Source organism: Symphalangus syndactylus, chromosome 22 (genome assembly GCF_028878055.3).
Source record: "Symphalangus syndactylus isolate Jambi chromosome 22, NHGRI_mSymSyn1-v2.1_pri, whole genome shotgun sequence".
NCBI lineage: Eukaryota > Metazoa > Chordata > Mammalia > Primates > Hylobatidae > Symphalangus > Symphalangus syndactylus.
In genome coordinates, this window is record NC_072444.2 from 74,565,960 (window position 1) to 74,583,749 (window position 17,790).

Genomic DNA, 17,790 nt, shown 5'->3' on the forward strand with positions numbered 1-17,790 from the left:
CTGGGAGGGGTGGTGGGGAGAGGCATGGTGGGTCACGGGTGGGCAATACCCCTGTTCTGGGGGCAGGACGCTCCCTGTGGCCTTCCCACAGGTATCATTCTCTGTCACTTCCCGGCCTCAGTTTTCTTGCTTGCTTTCTGTTTTTAGAGATGGGGTCTCACTTTGTTACCCAGGCTGGCCCTGAACCCCTGGGCTCAAGCAATCCTCCCGCTTCAAGCTCTGAGTAGCTGGGACTACAGGCACGCACCGTGCTGGGCCTCAGGTTTATTTTTTTTGTAAAATGAGAGTTGAGTCAGATGATCTTTAAGGCATCCCTGAAATCTGAGAATTCCTGGACACGTACACAGCTGCATATTAGGGTTTCCCCTTGTATCTCCTGGGCGGCTCCTGATTTTAAGGCATGGCTTTGTCCAGGAGGTCTCGTTCAGATGAGAGGGCTCTGGTGCCAGGGCTGGGCCTGTCCTTCCTCTGCCCAGCAGCTCCCCGGGCTCTGGTGTCCCTGGCGCCACGGATGCATTCCCAGGAAGGAAGACACTTTTGCCCTGTTCTGTTGCGCTTTTGGAAGCTACCAGGGTCTCGGGTATCTCCGGGGCTGACGCTGCCCCCGGTCTGTGGATGGAGGGGCCGTTTCTCTGCAGAGCCGCCCCGGGTCTGCGGATGGAGGGGCTGTTTCTCTGCAGAGCCGCCCCGGGTCCGCGGATGGAGGGGCCGTTTCTCTGCAGAGCTGCCCCCCGTCTGCGGATGGAGTGGCTGTGCCTCTGGAGAGAGGCTGCAGGTTTGTGGTGCTCCTGCTGTAAAGCCAGGCCGTCCTGTTTGGTGAGAAAAACATCTAAGGGAGAGTCAAGAGATTGCGGAATCCTAATGTCAAAGCCAACATGTGGAAATGTGTTTCTCCTGAGGAAGGCCGACCTCCCGCTCCACAGTGACCCATGCCTCACAGCAGCTTTCCTGCTGCTAGTAGAAGAGGGTGAAGCTGTCTCTTTTCTTTTTGTAGGATGTGCAGAACAAGTTAAAGGAGTCAGCACAGTGCGTTGGGGACGAATTCATGAACTGTAAGCTGGCTGCCAGGGCCAAGGTATTTTTCTGACTTTGAAGAGTACTTCCCTTTTTAACCAGAGAACAGTTTTAACCCTTCACAGCGATTTTGCCTCCTCCGCGTGGCAGGGATTATGCTGACATCTGTCGCACGGTTTCCTCATTTAACCCTCTTTTCACCTGCTCCGACACAGGGCTGGGAGGCCTGTTTTACAGATGGAGAAACAGGCTCGGCCAGGCTGTTGTCTGCCAAGGCCCCGAGCAGCAGGGCCGGGTTGCGGCTGAGCTCTGACCTCAGGCCCTCCAGGAACCTCGTGCCCTCTGCCCTTTTCTGTGACTCAGACAGACGGACGCTTGTGTCACCACCTTTTCAGATTTCTGGGGATTCATTGTTGCATTTGTTTATTATTAAATGTTTAAAGTTTGGTCTTTTTCCAAAAAGGACTAAGGTAGCTACTTGGTAGTTTTTTTGTTTTTGGTTTTTTCTTTTTAAACCTCTTCTTCAGGCCGGAACGGTGGCTCACGCCTGTAATCCCAGCACTTTGGGAGGCAGAGGCTGTCGGATCACTTGAGGTCAGGAGTTTGAGACCAGCCTGACCAACATGGCAAAACCCCATCTCTAATAAAAATACGAAAAAAAAAAACCCAAAAAATTGGCGGGCATGGTGGCTCACGCCTGTAATCCTAGCACTTTGGGAGGCCGAGGCGGGTGGATCACGAGGTCAGGAGTTCAAGACTAGCCTGACTCACATGGTGAAACCCCATCTCTACTAAAAATACAAAAATTAGCCGGGTGCGGTGGCGTGCACCTGTAATTCCAGCTACTCAGGAGGCTGAGGCAGGAGAATTTCCTGAACCCAGAAGGCAGAGGTTGGAGTGAGCCGAGATCGCGCCACTGCACTCCAGCCTGGGCTACAGAGACGCCATCAAAAAAAAAAGAAAAAAAAAATTAGCCAGGCGTGGTGGCAGGCACCTGTAATCCCAGCTCTTTGGGAGGCTGAAGCAGGAGGATTGCTTGAACCCAGGAGGCCGAGGCTGCAGTGAGCCCAGGTCGTGCCACTTCACTCCAGCCTGGATAACAGAGTGAGACTTTGTGTCAAAGACAACAACAACAACAACAACCACCCAGAAAAAAACCTGCTTCTTCATACAAAAATAAAAAATCTATTATTCTATTTTATTTTCTCAGACAAGGTCTTGCTCTGTCCCCTAGGCTGTAGTGCAGTGGTGCAGTTGTAGGTCATTGCAGCCCCGACCTCCTGGGTTCAAGCAATTCCCCCGCTTCAGCCTCCCAGAATAGCCGGGACTACAGGCGTGCGCCACAATACTTGGCTGATTTGTTTGTTTGTTTTTGGTATAGATGAAGTCTCACTATGTTGCCCAGGCTGGTCTTGAACTCTTGGCCTCAAGCAATCCTCCCGGCATGGCCCCCCAAAGTACTGGGATTAAAGGCATGAACCACCATATGCCTCGCCAAATCTTTTACCTTCATTTTACTCTCTGAGCTTTCTGGTTTCTGAACACTGATAGTTAGTGTCAAATCTTATAAAAAGTCTTTGGGAATAAATGAGCATACGAGAGGCCTTCCCCCCATGTGGAAAGTCTTTCAGGAATTTATGTTCACTGTGTTTAACTTGAAGATTGTTTTTATTTTCGTTGTTTTCTGGAGACAGGGTCCCCAGGCTGGAGTGCAGTGTTCTGGTCATGGCTCCTTGCAGCATGGACCTCCTGGGCTCAAGTGATCCTCCTGCCTCAGCCCTCTGTAAGCGCCTGGGACCATAGGCGCTCCACCACACCTGGCTAATTTTTTGATTTTTTGGGAGAGATGGGGTCTCACTATGTTGCCTAGGCTGTTCTTAAACTCCCAGGCTCTAGCAGTCCTCTTGCCTCAGTCTCCCAGAGTGCTGGAGTACAGGTGTGAGTCACTGTATCCAGCTAAAGATTATTATTAGTATTTTTTGAGATGGAGTCTCGCTCTGTTACCCAGGCTGGGGTGCAGTGGTGTGATCGCGGCTCACTGCAAGCTCCGCCTCCGGGGTTCACGCCATTCTCCTGCCTCAGCCTCCCAAGTAGCTGGGACTAGGTGCCCGCCACCAGGCCCGGCTAATTTTTTGTATTTTTAGTAGAGACGGGGTTTCACCGTGGCCTCGATCTCCTGACCTCGTGATTCGCCCGCCTCGGCCTCCCAAAGTGCTGGGATTATAAAGGCGTGAGCCACCGTGCCCGGCAAGATTATTATTTCAGTGTTTTGTTGGTTTGTTTGTTTTGAGACAGAGTCTCGTTCTGTCGCCCAGACTGGAGTGTGGTCGCGAGATCTCAGCTCACTGCAACCTCTGTCACCCGAGTTCAAGCAATTCTCCTGTCTCAGCCTCCAGAGTAGCTGGGATTACAGGTGCACGCCGCCATGCCCAGCTAATTTTTGTATTTTTAGTAGAGATGGGGTTTCACCATATTGGTCAGGCTGGTCTCAAACTCCTGACCTCAGGTGATCCACCTGCCTCAGCCTCCAAAGTGCTGGGATTACAGATGAGAGTGACTGCCCCTGGCCTTATCTGAGTGTTTTTGGATAGGCCCTCCAGTGTGATGAGATTTCAGTGGACTCTGTGGTCCTCATCCCATGGGGTCATTTGTCTTCGTGTTTGTGGCATGCAGGTGATGATGGTTTTCGTTTCTTTTTTGGACACACAGAGTGATCCCTGCAGGCCTGTAGGAGTGGGGCTCCTGGGGTGGCTCATGGACCTGCTGGGTCTCCCATGGCTCAGCTTTTGGGGGACCGGCTGCTGCCATCTGACAGGTGCTCCCCATCGACTAACACAGTGTCTCTCCCCTCATCATCATGTCAGGACTTCCTCCCAGCTGACATCCAGGCTCAGTTTGCCATCAGCCGGGAGCTGATCCGGAACATCTACAACAGCTTTCACAAGCTTCGAGACAGGGCCGAGCGGATTGCGTCGCGGGCCATCGACAACGCGGCAGATCTTCTCATATTCGGGAAGGAGCTAAGGCAGGTGACCTTTCAGCTTCTGCAGGGGCACGCACGGTGGGACGGGAATCCATGCTGGTGAAGGGCTTGGGCAGAAAGTGCATTTACCGTAATAACCAGCATCCTGACCCGTTTCACCCCAGAAGGGGCAGAAAATGGGTCGGGCACATGTGGGGTCATATTTAGAAGAAACACGGGAGAATTTCCGCCCTGAAACACGGATTTCTGAGCACGAGTAAATGCTCACCAGTTTCTGCTCTGGTAGTTTTCCCACTGTCAGGATGAGACTTTAAAAAAAGATCCCAGGCCAGGCGCGGTGGCTCACACCTGTAATCCCAGCACTTTGGGAGGCCGAGGTGGGTGGATCACGAGGTCAGGAGCTCAAGACCAGCCTGGCCAAGATGGTGAAACCCCGTCTCTACTAAAAATACAAAAAAAAGTTAGCTGGGCATGGTGGCAGGTGCCTGTAATCTCAGCTACTGGGGAGGCTGAGGCAGAGAATTGCTTGAACCCGGGAGACAGAGGTTGCAGTGAGCCGAGATCGCACCACTGCACTCCAACCTGGGTGACACAGCGAGACTCCGTCTCAAAAACAAAAAAAGATCCCTTTGACTTGGGGAAGAACAGACCATGGGCTGGCAACGCTTCCTTTGCCTGAGGGGAGGGGAGACCCCCTCCGGGACTCTGCTCGCCTCAGCAGTGCCCCTCACCTGTGCACACACGTCACCTGGGGGCTGGTAGGGAAGAAGAGACGCAGCAGGGCCTGGGGTGCAGCCCCAGGGCCACCCTTTCTCCCGGGCTCCCAGGGTCCCCACAGGCCACTCTGCAGCAGGGGCCTAGGATGGGGTCATGCAGGTTGCTGTGGAGGACGTCTGTGGTGGGGGATGCCAGACTCGACTGCGAGGTGAGCTCCAGGCCTTGAGTGTCTCCTCTCCTGTGTGCTTGCTCCCTCAGTGCAATAGGATCTGACACGACCCCGCTGCCCTCCTGGGCCGCTCTGAACAGCAGCACGTGGGGGTCCCTGAAGCAGGCTCTGAAAGGCCTGTCTGTGGAATTCGCGCTGCTCGCCGACAAGGCCGCACAACAGGTGAGTGGATCGGTTCTCCCAGGCGCCTGTTGCAGAGAACACGCTATGCCTTGGCATGGGTAGCGCCTCCTGCTTAGATGGGCTTCACAGTTCATTTTTGTTTTGTTGTTTTGAGACGGAGTCTCGCTCTGTCGCCAGGCTGGAGTGCACTGCAACCTCTGCCTCCCGGGTTCAAGTGATTCTCCTGCCTTAGCCTCCCGAGTAGCTGGGATTACAGGTGTCCACCACCATGCCTGGCTAATTTTTTGTATTTTTAGCAGAGACGAGGTTTCACCATGTTGGTCAGGCTGGTCTCGAACTCCTGACCTTAGGTGACCTGCCCGCCTCGGCCTCCCAAAGTGTTGGGATTACAGGCGTGAGCCATTGTGCCCGGCCGGCTTCCCAGTTCTGAGCCGAGTGAATGACAGCTGTGCCCTGGGTGGGAGCTGCCTGTCCACATCTGTTCCTGGTGGCTCCCTAGGAGCGTTTACGCTTTCGAGAGGGGTTTGCCAGCGACAAAACAGATTAGGCTGTAGTCTTGAGTGTTGATTTGCTGAGGTTGGAGGATAGATTCTGTCTTTGAAAAGATGATCTTGGGCTTCCAGGCGTACTCCTGGGTGGACCAGATAGTTCCCACTTTGCTGTCAGGTCCACTAGGATTTGGCACTGGAGACTTAACTCATCAGAATAATAACGAAGCCCCAGCACCTGAGAGGCTCCCACCTCCCGCTCCACACTCAGCTTCAGAAAGTGCTCCTGCTGCATGGGCAGAAGCTGTTTTCAGAAATCCGCCAAGATCTTGGAGTCATTTGGGATCAGTTTGAAGATATGGTGTTTACTATCACACTGAAAGGCTCATCTGGGTGCTTTTATGTTAAAAAAGTGTTATGTGGCTGGGCACGGCGGCTCACACCTATCATCCCAGCGCTTTGGGAGGCCGAGGCAGGAGGACTGCTTGAGCCCAGGAGTTCGGGACCAGCCTGGGCAACAGAGCAGGATCTCATCTCTATAAAAAATAAAAAAAAATAGCCAGGGGTGGTGGTACGTGTCTGTAGTCCCAGCTACTCAAGAGGCTGAGGTGGGAGGATCACCTGAACCCAAGAGGTAGAGGCTTCGTGAGCCATGATGGTGCCACTGCACTCCAGCCTGGGTGACAGAGCGAGACCCTGTCTCAAAAACAAAAAAAAGTGGACATAGTTGTGAAGGGGGGAGCTTGCTGCCTAGTTCCTATTTCTTGGGAAAGTGGCCTCCAGGCTGCTCATATTAGTTTGAAGTGAGTGATCAGAGTGTGCCCGTGAGGGCTGTGCTCCCCCCGAGCCCTGGAGCTCCTGAGTGGCTTGGTGAATGGTGAACCCATCTGCTGTGGAGCTGGGGCTTTTCAAGCTGGAAACGGGGCACTCAGGTGCCCATGACGTTTTTCGTGCTGAAGAGGAAATTTGATGTCTTTGCTGGTGTGGAAAGTCTTGGGTTTTCTTCCTCTTCCGCCCCCGTGCTTGTGTGTTCCCTTTAGAAACGGAGGGAGGGCACTGTTGGTGTCTGTAGATTGGGGCTGAGTCTATTCTGTCTCCAGGTCTGTGTGCCCACTCCCCCCAGGTGGAGGGGATCGAGAACGTGGGGCTGGGGGCTTGTCAGGATAGAGACAGAGGATCTCAGGGTCACCTGCCCTATGCATTGTGTGTCTGTGCTGTGACCATGCTCAAGCTACTTTGGTCTCCAGGCCTCAGTTTCCCCATCAATTAAATACAAGGGGGTTGGACTACATTATTAAAAGAGCTATTTTTTTTTTTTTTTTTTTTTTTGAGACGAAGTCCTGCTCTGTCGCTCAGGCTGGAGTGCAGTGGTATGATCTCGGCTCACTGCAACCTCTGCCTCCCGGGTTCAAGCGATTCTCCTGCCTCAGCCTCCCGAGTAGCTGGGATTACAGGTGTGCACCACCACGCCTGGCTAATTTTTGTATTTTTAGTAGAGATGGGGTTTCACCGTGTTGGCCGGGCTGGTCTCAAACTCCTGACCTCAAGTGATCCGCCCACCTCGGCCTCCCAAAGTGCTAGGATTACAGGTACAAGCCTCTGTGCCCGGCCAAAAGAGCTGTTTCTGTAACCTGCTGACCCTTTCCCCCAAGCTCGGTGTGCAAAGCATAAAAGCCGTTCCTGTCACAGGGACCCGGACCCTTGCCACATTCCACTCCCTTTTCAGCAGGTGGCTGCTGGCGGGGTGCCCAGAGTGCCCCGGGGCTCTGCAGAGCTCAGGATGAGCCTCACTCATGAGGTGATTTCCAAGGTTTTTTCTGATTCAGCCCTGGATGCCGCATTTCCACCTTGAAGATGGAGAGAAGGTTGAGGCTGCTGGTGCGGTAGGAGTTTGTGGCTTGAGGTTCTGCCCAGCTCTGTGACTCTTGGACATCTCATGAATTGTGTTTTGGGACTGTGATGTCTGGAGAAGTGCTGCTTCCTGAATCTCTCTCACTGTCTTTGGTTGTAGTTAAATTGAGCTTTCACATGAAACAAACCTCGAGGCCTTTCATTTGAGGCAGTAGAAGTTCCATCTCACCCTTGCCGTCAGGCAGTGAGGACTGTTTTTCCTAATTCTGCTTGTACTTACACCAGTTTTACTCTCCCCAGACCTATTAGGAGCTGAAGGTAGCCATATCCCGCAAGACATGTGAGGCTTGGAGTAGGGTCTGTGTTTTCCATGGTGACGGGACCTTCGCCTTGGTTAAAGGCGCATGCATTGATGGTTTAGGGCACATTTGTCCAACCTGTGGCCCACGGGCTGCGTGCAGCCCAGGACGGCATTGAATGTGGCCTAACACAAATCTGTAAACTTGGCAGGGCGCAGTGGCTCACGCCTGTAATCTCAGCACTTTTGGGAGGCTGAGATGGGCAGATCACCTGAGGTCAGGAGTTCGAGACCAGCCTGGCCAACATAGTGAAACCCCATCTCTACTAAAAATACAAAAATTAGCCAGGCGTGATGGTGGGCACCTGTAATCCCAGCTATTCGGGATGCTGAGGCAGGAGAATCGCTTGAACCTGAGAGGCGGAGGTTGCAGTGAGCTGAGATCACACCACTGCCTTCCAGCCTGGGTAACAGAGCAAGACTCTATTTCAAGAAAAAAAAAAAAACTGTAAACTTTCTGAAAACATTATGAGATTTATACACAGACCATTTTTCTTTTCCTTCCTTCCTTCCTTTCACTTTCTTTCTCTGTCTTTTTTTTTTTTTTTTAGCTCATCAGCTATCACAGTGTTAGTGTATTTTATGTGTGGCTCAAGACAATTCTTCTTCCAATGTGGCCCAGGGAAGCCAAAACATTGGACACCCCTGGTTTAGGGCCTTGTGCAGCACTGAACGACAGATGGGACTTGGTGACAAATGACACAAGCAGAGGGACCTCCGAGCTCCCTGTCTTCTGCTGGGCCAGGGAATAAGCCTCCATTCTCCTAAGCCCCTGCCTGGTCAGGTGGGAGCTGGGCACCTGGCGTTTTCCCTCTTGAGTTTTAGAAACTCTTAGCACACCTCTTCTCCTGGCACATTTTACTGGCTGGAATCAGAGCTGCTTTGGGTGTGGGGTTGGTGGCCGGGGAGCCTCCTTGTTCAGTCGGCCTGAGGTCTGGAGGGTGGAAGGGGCATCTTAGGGTCCCCCGGGGTGCGGCAGAGCCTGGGCAGCACCCCCGGCTCCCAGTCCAGGGCTGTGTCCCGTAAAACTCCTTCCAGTCATTTCTTCTGCCTGCACCGTCTCCTGCTGAGTTTGACGTGCAGTGCGTGGGGTGAGCTTTTCACCTCCTGCCACGGGTGGAGCCCGAGGAATCATGGAGGGAGCGTGGTCTCCCCAAGGTGCTCAGTGAGCTGTGGGGACTGAGGGCGTGAGCTGTGGGGACTGGAGCCCTTCAGGGCCTGGGTGTGACTGAAGGTGTCAGTGTCGGGGGTTTCCCCTGGATACCTGCCATCGGCCTGGCTTGATTGTGGTTGTGGCTGGGAGGGTCTGTGGTGAGCTGTGCAGGTCAGGGGTGGATGGGCTGCCTCTTCCGCTGCCTTCCCCGGACCCCTGCTGTCTCCAGAGCTTGGATGCTCCCCTCAGTGGCAGCCAGAGCCCAGGGCTTTGGGCCGACTCTTCATACCGCAGATGCCTCTGAGTACCGTGCGTTCGGGCTGTGTGCACCGTGCGTTCGGGCTGTGTGCACCGTGCGTTGGGGCTGTGTGCACCGTGCGTTGGGGCTGTGTGCACCGTGCGTTCGGGCTGTGTGCACCGTGCGTTGGGGCTGTGTGCACCGTGCGTTCGGGCTGTGTGCACCGTGCGTTCGGGCTGTGTGCACTGTGCCTGGCCTGTGCCTCCACCGAGTGCTGCTACTGGTATAAGCTGCGGAGGTCGAGGCAGTGTCTGGGTGGGGTTCACCTGTGGGGGCTGCCTCGTGTCCTCAGGTGCTGTGGTGACTCTAGGAGCAGGGCATTCCTCTGCCATGACGGGGCCCCTGTTCCACTCCAGGGCTGCCCGCCGTTTGCTGTGCACTCACTGCCCTGTTGGGCTCTCTCTGTGGCTGTGCTGCCCGCACAGAGCCTTGTGTGAGGGCCAAAGAGGAGCTTGTGTCCACTGCTGCCCCCGCCGCTGAGTGTGGTGCTTCTGCCTGCAGCCTGAGGCGGCCGCCTCTCTTCCTGGATCAGCAGCACGTCCTTCTTGCAGCTGCCGTCTCTCCCACCCTGCGCCCCCTACCCTGTGCCCCCTTCCTAGGCCCGCGTTTCTCTCTCCTGTTACTGATGCGGAGACAACAGCCTTGTTCTCCTCCGTGTCTCTCCCGGGCGTGCCCGTTTTCCACACGGCTCACAGCGTTATATGGGAGCTCGGGTTTTCTGCAGTGCTTGATGGAGCCTTAGAGGTCGGGGGGTCTGGGGCACCTTGCTCTCCCAGCATATGTGTCGGGAGAGTCGCCGGCTTTGCGAAGGCCTGAGAAAGGCAAGGCAGGCCGGGCTGATGAGCAGGAGGGCGGGCAGCTGTCCCGTGGGAACGCAGGCTTTGTTCCCATCAAGACTGCTGGGCTAGGCCAGGCGCGGTGGCTCACGCCTGTAATCCCAGCACTTTGGGAGGCTGAGGTGGGCGGATCACGAGGTCAGGGGATCGAGACCATCCTGGCTAACACGGTGAAACCCCGTCTCTACTAAAAAAAAAAAATACAAAAAATTAGCCGGGCGTGGCAGCAGGCACCTGTAGTCCCAGCTACTTGGGAGGCTGAGGCGGAAGAATAGCGTGAACCCCGGGAGGCGGAGCTTGCAGTGAGCCGAGATGCGCCACTGCACTCCAGCCTGGGCGACAGAGCGAGACTCCGACTCAAAAAAAAAAAAAAAAAGACTGCTGGGCTCGAAGGCGTCTCCGCCTGGTAATGGGTGGGCTGGTGGGGAAGGGGGCCCCCTGCAGACCTGGCTGGTGGTCCTGGGGAGCCCGTCTGACTCTGGGAGGAAGGAACCGGCCCAGGCCAGGCTTGGGTCTGAGTTCCCGGGCAGGGACCGGGTCCTATGTGCGTCCGCGTGGGTGAGCTCCCCCTCGCCTTCCAGGGTAAGCAGGAAGAGAACGACGTGGTGGAGAAGCTGAACCTCTTCTTGGATCTGCTGCAGTCCTATAAGGTGAGTCTTGGCTGCTCCTTGGCTGGGGGCAGAACTTTCAGGAATGATCTTAGGATCCTTCAAGGGTCTAACTCCTGGGGGACGGAAGAGGAGCTGAGAAGCCAGGGCTGCAGGGGGAGACGGAGCCTTCCGTCTCGTGGGGGTGCTTCCCTCGGCCGGCTCCGCAGGGCCCTGGCGCGGGCATCGAGGGCGGCGGGCGAGTGCCTCCCTTGGCCCCGCAGGACCTGTGCGAGCGGCATGAGAAGGGCGTGCTGCACAAGCACCAGCGGGCCCTGCACAAGTACAGCCTGATGAAGAGGCAGATGATGAGCGCCGCCGTGCAGAACCGCGAGCCGGAGTCTGTGGAGCAGCTGGAGTCCCGCATCGTGGAGGTGGGTGGCGGGGCGGGTGAGCAGGCCCGTGGGAGCCTTTCCCCTCCCGGCCATGGTGGGACCCGGAGCCGTTCTGGTGGGCTCCCCTGGGTTGGCTCCTTCTGTCTGGAACAGAGCTGGGGGGTGCAGTGGAGGCAGGGAGCTGGCCCGCGTGCCCAGAGGGATGCGGCTCCCTGCACGGTGCTCCTTCCCCGGCCCTCTCTTACCTCACCACCTTCCAAATGCCTGGTGAAGGCTGAAGGAGAAGGGGCCGCCCTGGCTCAGGGAGCACGCTGGTGTTCGGGCCTTGGTGCTCCCGTCGCCGGCTGGGCCATGTGCGAAAGGCGGCTGTTTGCTCTGCAGCAGGAGAACGCGATTCAGACAATGGAGCTGCGGAACTACTTCTCCCTGTACTGCCTGCACCAGGAGACGCAGCTCATCCATGTCTACCTGCCCCTCACCTCCCACATCCTCCGCGCCTTCGTCAACTCTCAGATCCAAGGGCACAAGGAGGTGAGTCCGCCCTGCCCCGGCCGCTGTCTCGGCCACGGCCTGCCTTTGTCCCGCAGCCCTTTTTTTTTTTTTTTTTTTTTTTTTTGAGACGGAGTCTCGCTCTGTCACCCAGGCTGGAGTGCAGTGGCGCGATCTCGGCTCACTGCAAGCTCCGCCTCCCGGGTTCACGCCATTCTCCTGCCTCAGCCTCTCCGAGTAGCTGGGACTACAGGCGCCCGCCACCACGCCCGGCTAAATTTTTTTTTTGTATTTTTAGTAGAGACGGGGTTTCACCGTGATCTCGATCTCCTGACCTAGTGATCCGCCCGCCTCGGCCTCCCAAAGTGCTGGGATTACAAGCGTGAGCCACCGCGCCCGGCGTGTCCCGCAGCCTTTCAAGCCCGGTAGCGCGGTGGCCGGCCGCCCTAGAGAGGTTCTTTAGTGGAGTTGGGGTCCGCATGGGCCTTGGAACAGGGTGCTCGCCTGGATCTTCTAGTCTCCTGTGTAGCCAAAATCGGAATCGTGAGGGTGTCCCTGTGATTCCTGGGGGGCGGAGGGAGGACCAGAGAGGGACAGTTTGCCTTCTGGAGGGATTTGAGAAGTCCGGGATAAAGCGCGCAGAGCTCCCGCACCCTGAGGCTGAGAGAAGTGTTCCAGCGCGTCGGAGCGCCGCAGTGGCTGTTCTTCCAAAGCCCTGGCCGGCTTCCTCCAGGTGGCGGTTCCTTCAGCCTGTGGGAAGAAACCCTCCCACCGTCCTGGGACAGGCCTCCCCTCGTTTCTGGCGGCCAGCTCACTGCAGCACTGCTGCCATTACAGGCGTGAGCCCCTGTGCCCGGCTGAAATGAAGTTTATTAAGTAGCTGCAAGCAGCTTTGAAGCGGTGGTCTGTGGTGTGTGTGGAACGGCACCGAGTGTCTGGGGTGGTCACGAGATTCCACACTGTCCCCGGGAGGTGCTTGGTGCTGTGGGTGCCGTCCGGCAGTTTGGGAATGGCAGGCCGGAGGCGGCCGTGGTGGGGCTGGAGAGGCGGAGACAGCCGCTGTGTTAGGAGCGTCACTGTGAGATGGCCAGGCTCTCAGGGACCAGGGTGGGCTTGGACATGTGAGTGGCCGGGTGTGTCCTCAGTGAAGGAATGCGACCAACAGGCACCCGGGGCGTGATGCCATAACCCCAGTCCTACCAGGTTTTTTACTGTGGTGATGAGGAATTTCCAGTCCTGTGATGCTGAGTGTGCTGTGGTCCAGTGACTAAGCCTCCCCGGCAGGCCCCCAGGGTGTGCCCTGCCCTTCTCTGGCCACCTGAGCCCCTGCATGGCAGGTCTTGGCCTGACTCCTGCCTCACTGCCACACTCCCCTCCTCACATCCACGGCATCCGTTCCTGCCCTGGTTCCGAAAGTGCTTGGCTAGTGGGGCCGCCGTTTGCCTTCCGGTTTGGGTATTATTGATTTGGTGGATGTGGTCTTTGTGTTTTTGGTTTGCTTTTTGGTTTTGAGATGGAGTCTTGCTCTGTCACCCAAGCCAGAGTGCAGTGGTGCAGTCACAACTCACTGCAGCCCCAGCCTCCCGAGTAGCTGGGACCACAGGCAGGCGCCACCACACCCGGCTAATATTTCTGATTTTCTGTGGAGACTGCATCCCCGTGTTGCCCAGGCTGGCCTTGGTGTTTGACCTGCCAAGGCTTCCATGAGGCCAGTGCCCGCACGGCAGCTAGAGCATGTACTGGCAATGACGTGATAGTAACGTTTCTCACGATTCCATGGCAGGCAGATTTGTGGCCCTTCGGTCCCGGGTGCAGGGATCGAAGCGTGGGTGTCGTGACCACAGGTCACGTTGCTGGTGCACTCCTGGTTTGGGCTTCCTCTGTGCAGGATGGGCAGCACTGGTTCTGCCAGAGGTTTGAGGAGCTGACACACCCGAGGGCTCCTCCCTCCCTGTCACTGGAAGGGGAAGGAATTGGGATCAGAGCGTGAGGAGGAGCCCCGGCCCCGCCTGCTGATCTTGTTCTCTTCGGTTCCCTTTCAGATGAGCAAGGTGTGGAACGACCTGAGGCCCAAGCTCAGCTGCCTCTTTGCGGGACCACACAGCACCCTGACCCCACCGTGTTCCCCGCCGGAGGACGGCCTGTGTCCCCACTAGCGCCTGAGGCTGAGGTGGTGCTCCCTGCGGCCACACTAAAACCTCTTTCCAAACGGTGTGTCCCGGTGTAATTCCCTTTGGATGGCAGCTCCCCTCCCCGCCACGCCACGTGCTGCAGCTGGAGCAGAGGAGCTCATGCCTGCGGGTCGGGAGGGGCATCCGTGGACCACAGGGGCAGCTGGGCCACACTGTCCTTCGCCCTGTGGCCTGCTAGCCTGTCGAGAGGGGTGGTGGGGTTCTCTGGAATGGTTTCCTCCTGACACCCAGAGCCATGCGGGGAGGCAGGGATCTCTGGTCTCACAGAGACTGTGCCTGGGGGAGCGTGGAGGCAGGGCCTGCAGGTGCTGGAACAGTCGGGAGGGGCAGCGTCATGGTGCTCGGTCAGCCGAGGAGAGAGGGCAGGGCCGCCCTGCAGCCCAGGCATGGGACTGCCAATGGACAGCGAGGGGACAGCCAGTGGTGCCAAGGCCGGGAGGGAGGGCCGTCGGGCGTGGGGCGTGCACGGTGAACTTTCTAGGGAACTTGCCATAGCCAACACCTGGAGCCCTGGTCTGGGAGTGGCCTGTGGGGTCCAGTGGCCTCATGCCCTGTGCCCATAGGATGACCCCATGTGTGCCTGTGTCCACACCCTGACCCTGTGTGTGCCTGTGTCTCAGGCCTGGAAGACAAAGGCGTGACGGAGAGCTGGGGCTCTGAGCGTGGGCGCTACAGCGGCTCTGTTCCTGTCCCCTGAATTCCCTTGATTTCTGGTGGCCAGTGTTGGGGTCTGCACCGTGTGGCACTGAGGCTGGATGGGCTGGCGGAGGACAGGTGGGGGCGTGGGGGGCGTGTTCCATTCCAGCTGAGGCTTTAGAGGAGGGATAGCCCCCTTTTAAGTGGATTTCCTTCTCTGAGGCGCCTAGAGCCCTCCTCCCAGCCTCCCGTCGCGCACTTGCCGGCCCAGCCACCTGCTCACAGAGGGAGCCAGTGGTCTTTCAGGCCCCTTCCCTTCTCTGGATGAAGAAGGCCATTCTCCTGAGCTCTGTGGGGCTGGAATGTCCGCCTCACAGGCCTGGGTCTGCTTCTGCCCCGAACCCCTTTTGTGGAAGGCACACGGGAGCCCAGCGGACCCCTGCACCTCTCCGGAGCCTGAGGCCCCTCCCTGGCCGGGGAGAGGTGCTGGAAGGGGCCTGCCAGGCTCCAGGGTTTCCGCTGTCCCTCCGTTCTGCAGATGCTCGCTGGTCTCCGGGGCGTTCCCTCCTCTCACAGAGGGTGCTTCCCTTCCGCCTGTACCTACGGGCAGCTCACAGCACTGGGATGGAGAGGGGACTCCTGTGTGTGCCCCGCAGGCAGGTGATCCATCGTCCACTGCAAGCCGGCCAGAGGGAACAGCCGCGCCTTCTGGCCCTGTGGGCTGTGCTGACTCGGTGGCTGTGGGGCTCGGGCCCAGCCCTGCCCTGTGGGTTCTGCCGGTGCCTTCCTGCTGTGAGCTGGGCTGCTTCCTTCTGGCCAGATGAGCTGAGGGCAGCGTTCTCTTTGGAGCCCGACAGGTGGGCTGTCCTGTGAGTCCCTAGCCTATCCGAGTCTTGGGCTGTGCTGCCTTCTGACCCCCCTCTGCAGAGACAGGTTCTCAGTTGCCATGCGTGGCACCATGACACCTGAGCCATGAAACGTGACCCCACGTGGGCAGAAGGCTACAAGGCCTCTCCGTCAACCCCGCACCTTCCTGGGGCCTGTCCAGCTGCAGGACCATAGAGGCTGTGGGGGAGTCGTGGAGGGCATCAGGCGCTGGGGCCTCTGTGTCTCCAGAGTAGGCAAGGCACGCGCTCCTGACACAGCCCTCCAAGGAGAGAGCAAGACTTCAGAATGAGCTTTTCGGAAGGAGCTTTCCTAGCAGGGACTCCGGGGTCAGTGAGTGTATGAGAGGCCACATGCCTGGCGACGTCTCCCTGTGGTGGAAACTTCAAGAGCAGGGTCTCAGGGTCCTCGTGTCCAGAGGCTGAGGATGGAGGTGGAAGGGAGGAGGGCAGGGGTGAGGAGGGAGCAGGAGGGCAGGAGTCGGGGGAGCAGAAGGGCAGGGGTGAGGAGGAGAACAGGGGTAAGGGAGGGCAGGGGTGAGGAGGAGAACAGGGGTAAGGGAGGGCAGGGGTGAGGAGGAGAACAGGGGTAAGGGAGGGCAGGGCTGAGGGGGAGCAGAAGAGGGATGAGGGGGAGCAGGAGGGCAGGTGTTGGGGGGACAGAAGGGCAGGGGTGAGAGCAAGAGGGCAGGGCTAAGGAGAGCAGGAGAGTAGGGGTGAGGGGGGACAGGAGGGCACGGGTGACGGGGAACAGGAGGGCAGGGGTGAGGAGGGAGCAGGAGAACGGGTAAGGGAGGGCAGGGGTGAGGGGGAGCAGGAGGGCAGGGGTGAGGGGGGACAGGAGGGCAGGGGTGAGGAAGGAGCAGGAGAACAGGTAAGGGAGGGCAGGGGTGAGGAGGAAGCAGGAGGGCAGGGGTGAGGAGGAAGCAGGAGGGCAGGGGTGAGGAGAGAGCAAGAGGGCAGGGGTGAGGAGAGCAAGAGGGCAGGGGTGGGGGGGCAGGAGGGCAGGGGGGCAGGAAGGCATGGGTGGGTCAGGAGGGCAGGGTGAAGGGGGGCTGGAGGGCAGCGGTGAGGAGGGCAGCCTGTCTCCCATGTGTGGTGGCCGCTTCCTGTGTGCCCTGGCGTTGCCTCTGTGGAAGGGTGGGCACTGGCTTTGGAACACCTCCCTCCCCTCCCTCCTCTGCCACCCAGTGCCTTCTACAGGGCAGCAGAAAGAGGCCTGCTAGGCAGGGGTGGCAGAGACCACCTTCCTTCTCACAAATACTTCTTGGCCCTGGCCCTGTGCTGCCCGGGCAGGTCCCCAGGCTCGGGCTGAGAGGCTGCTTACTGCTGCAGGTGGAGGCCCCGTGCTGGAGGGAGAGTGGGGTTCCCCACATGCCTCTCCAGCCCTCCAGCTGCCCATGGCCCAAGCCCAAGCCTGTGCCGGTCATTGCGGTCTTGCCCAGCTGGCAGGGACAGCTGCATGTGATGCTGGTGGAGATGCCAGATGGCACCTGCCCTGTGAGGACGGCTGGCGGGGCTGTGGGCTGGCGGGGCCGTGGGAGGGGGCTGTGGGCTGGCGGGGCCGTGGGAGGGGGCTGCTGATCATGGTGAAAGGGGACATTTTCACTGGGTCCTCCTGGTCCGTGTCCCGCGTACTCAGGGTCGCTGTGCAGACAGCTGCCCTTTGTCTGCCGGAGACAGTGCAGGCAGGGGAGACAGGTTGAGGGCTCTGACATGAGGCACAGGGGCTCCGAGCCGAGGGATGTCAGGGTAGCTCTGTGCATCTGAGGCCTTTGCCCTTGCTTTGAGGGTCAGTTCATGTCCAAAGCACCTTAGGAGGCTGCAGGGATCAATACCCAATACACCCAACAAACTGGAATTGTTTACACATGACCTACATTTTGGACAGTTTATCAATAAACATGTGTGAACAACTTATTAAACATGTGTATGAAAGTTGGGCAGGGGAGGGGACTAGCCTATGAGGCGTTCAACCTGGGTTTTAGCCCAGCGCCCTTGGCCGAGCCTCAGCTTCCCACACTGTGCAGGGGGGTTTTAAGAGGACACATCCCCAGCTTGCGGCACTGAGCATGTGTGCCCCTGCCCTCGGCCAGCTGCCCACCTCGGGGACAGAGTCTCCATCCTCTCCCAGCTGTGTGCAGCAGCGCGGGCCGAAGCCCAGCACATCTGGCAGCTTCCTGTGGATGGGACCTGGCAGGCTGTGCTGGTGTCCAGAGAAGGATGTTTGAAAGGTTAGAGACTGGCCAGGCAAGGTGGCTCACGCCTGTAATCCCAGCACTTTGGGAGGCTGAGGCAGGTGGATCACCCGAGGTCAGGAGTTCAAGACCAGCCTGGTCAACATGGTGAAACCCCATCTCTACTAAACAGACAAATATTAGTTGGGTGTGGCAATGTGCGCCTGTAATCCCACCTCTTCGGGAGGCTGAGATGGGAGGATCGCTTGAACCCGGGAGGTGGAGGTTGACGTGAGCCAAGATTGTGCCACTGCACTCCAGCCTGGGCAACAAAGTGAGACTCCATCTCCAAAAACAAGAACAAGAACAAAACAAAAAAC

General features: G+C 57.9%; 1 protein-coding gene across 2 annotated transcripts in view; it reads left to right on the forward strand.

Moving 5' to 3' along the window:
- SNX8 (sorting nexin 8) overlaps positions 1-13,730 on the forward strand; it is a 55,475-nt gene extending 41,745 nt beyond the window's left edge. For both annotated transcript variants that reach the window (XM_055262351.2, XM_063631063.1), the window contains exons 5-11: positions 995-1,075; positions 3,879-4,039; positions 4,973-5,105; positions 10,632-10,700; positions 10,922-11,071; positions 11,414-11,563; positions 13,564-13,730. In XM_055262351.2, the coding sequence (XP_055118326.1) occupies positions 995-1,075; positions 3,879-4,039; positions 4,973-5,105; positions 10,632-10,700; positions 10,922-11,071; positions 11,414-11,563; positions 13,564-13,677 (858 nt within the window). In that variant the 3' untranslated portion in view covers positions 13,678-13,730. The remainder of the gene's footprint in view (positions 1-994; positions 1,076-3,878; positions 4,040-4,972; positions 5,106-10,631; positions 10,701-10,921; positions 11,072-11,413; positions 11,564-13,563) is intronic.
- Positions 13,731-17,790: the final 4,060 nt, after the last annotated feature.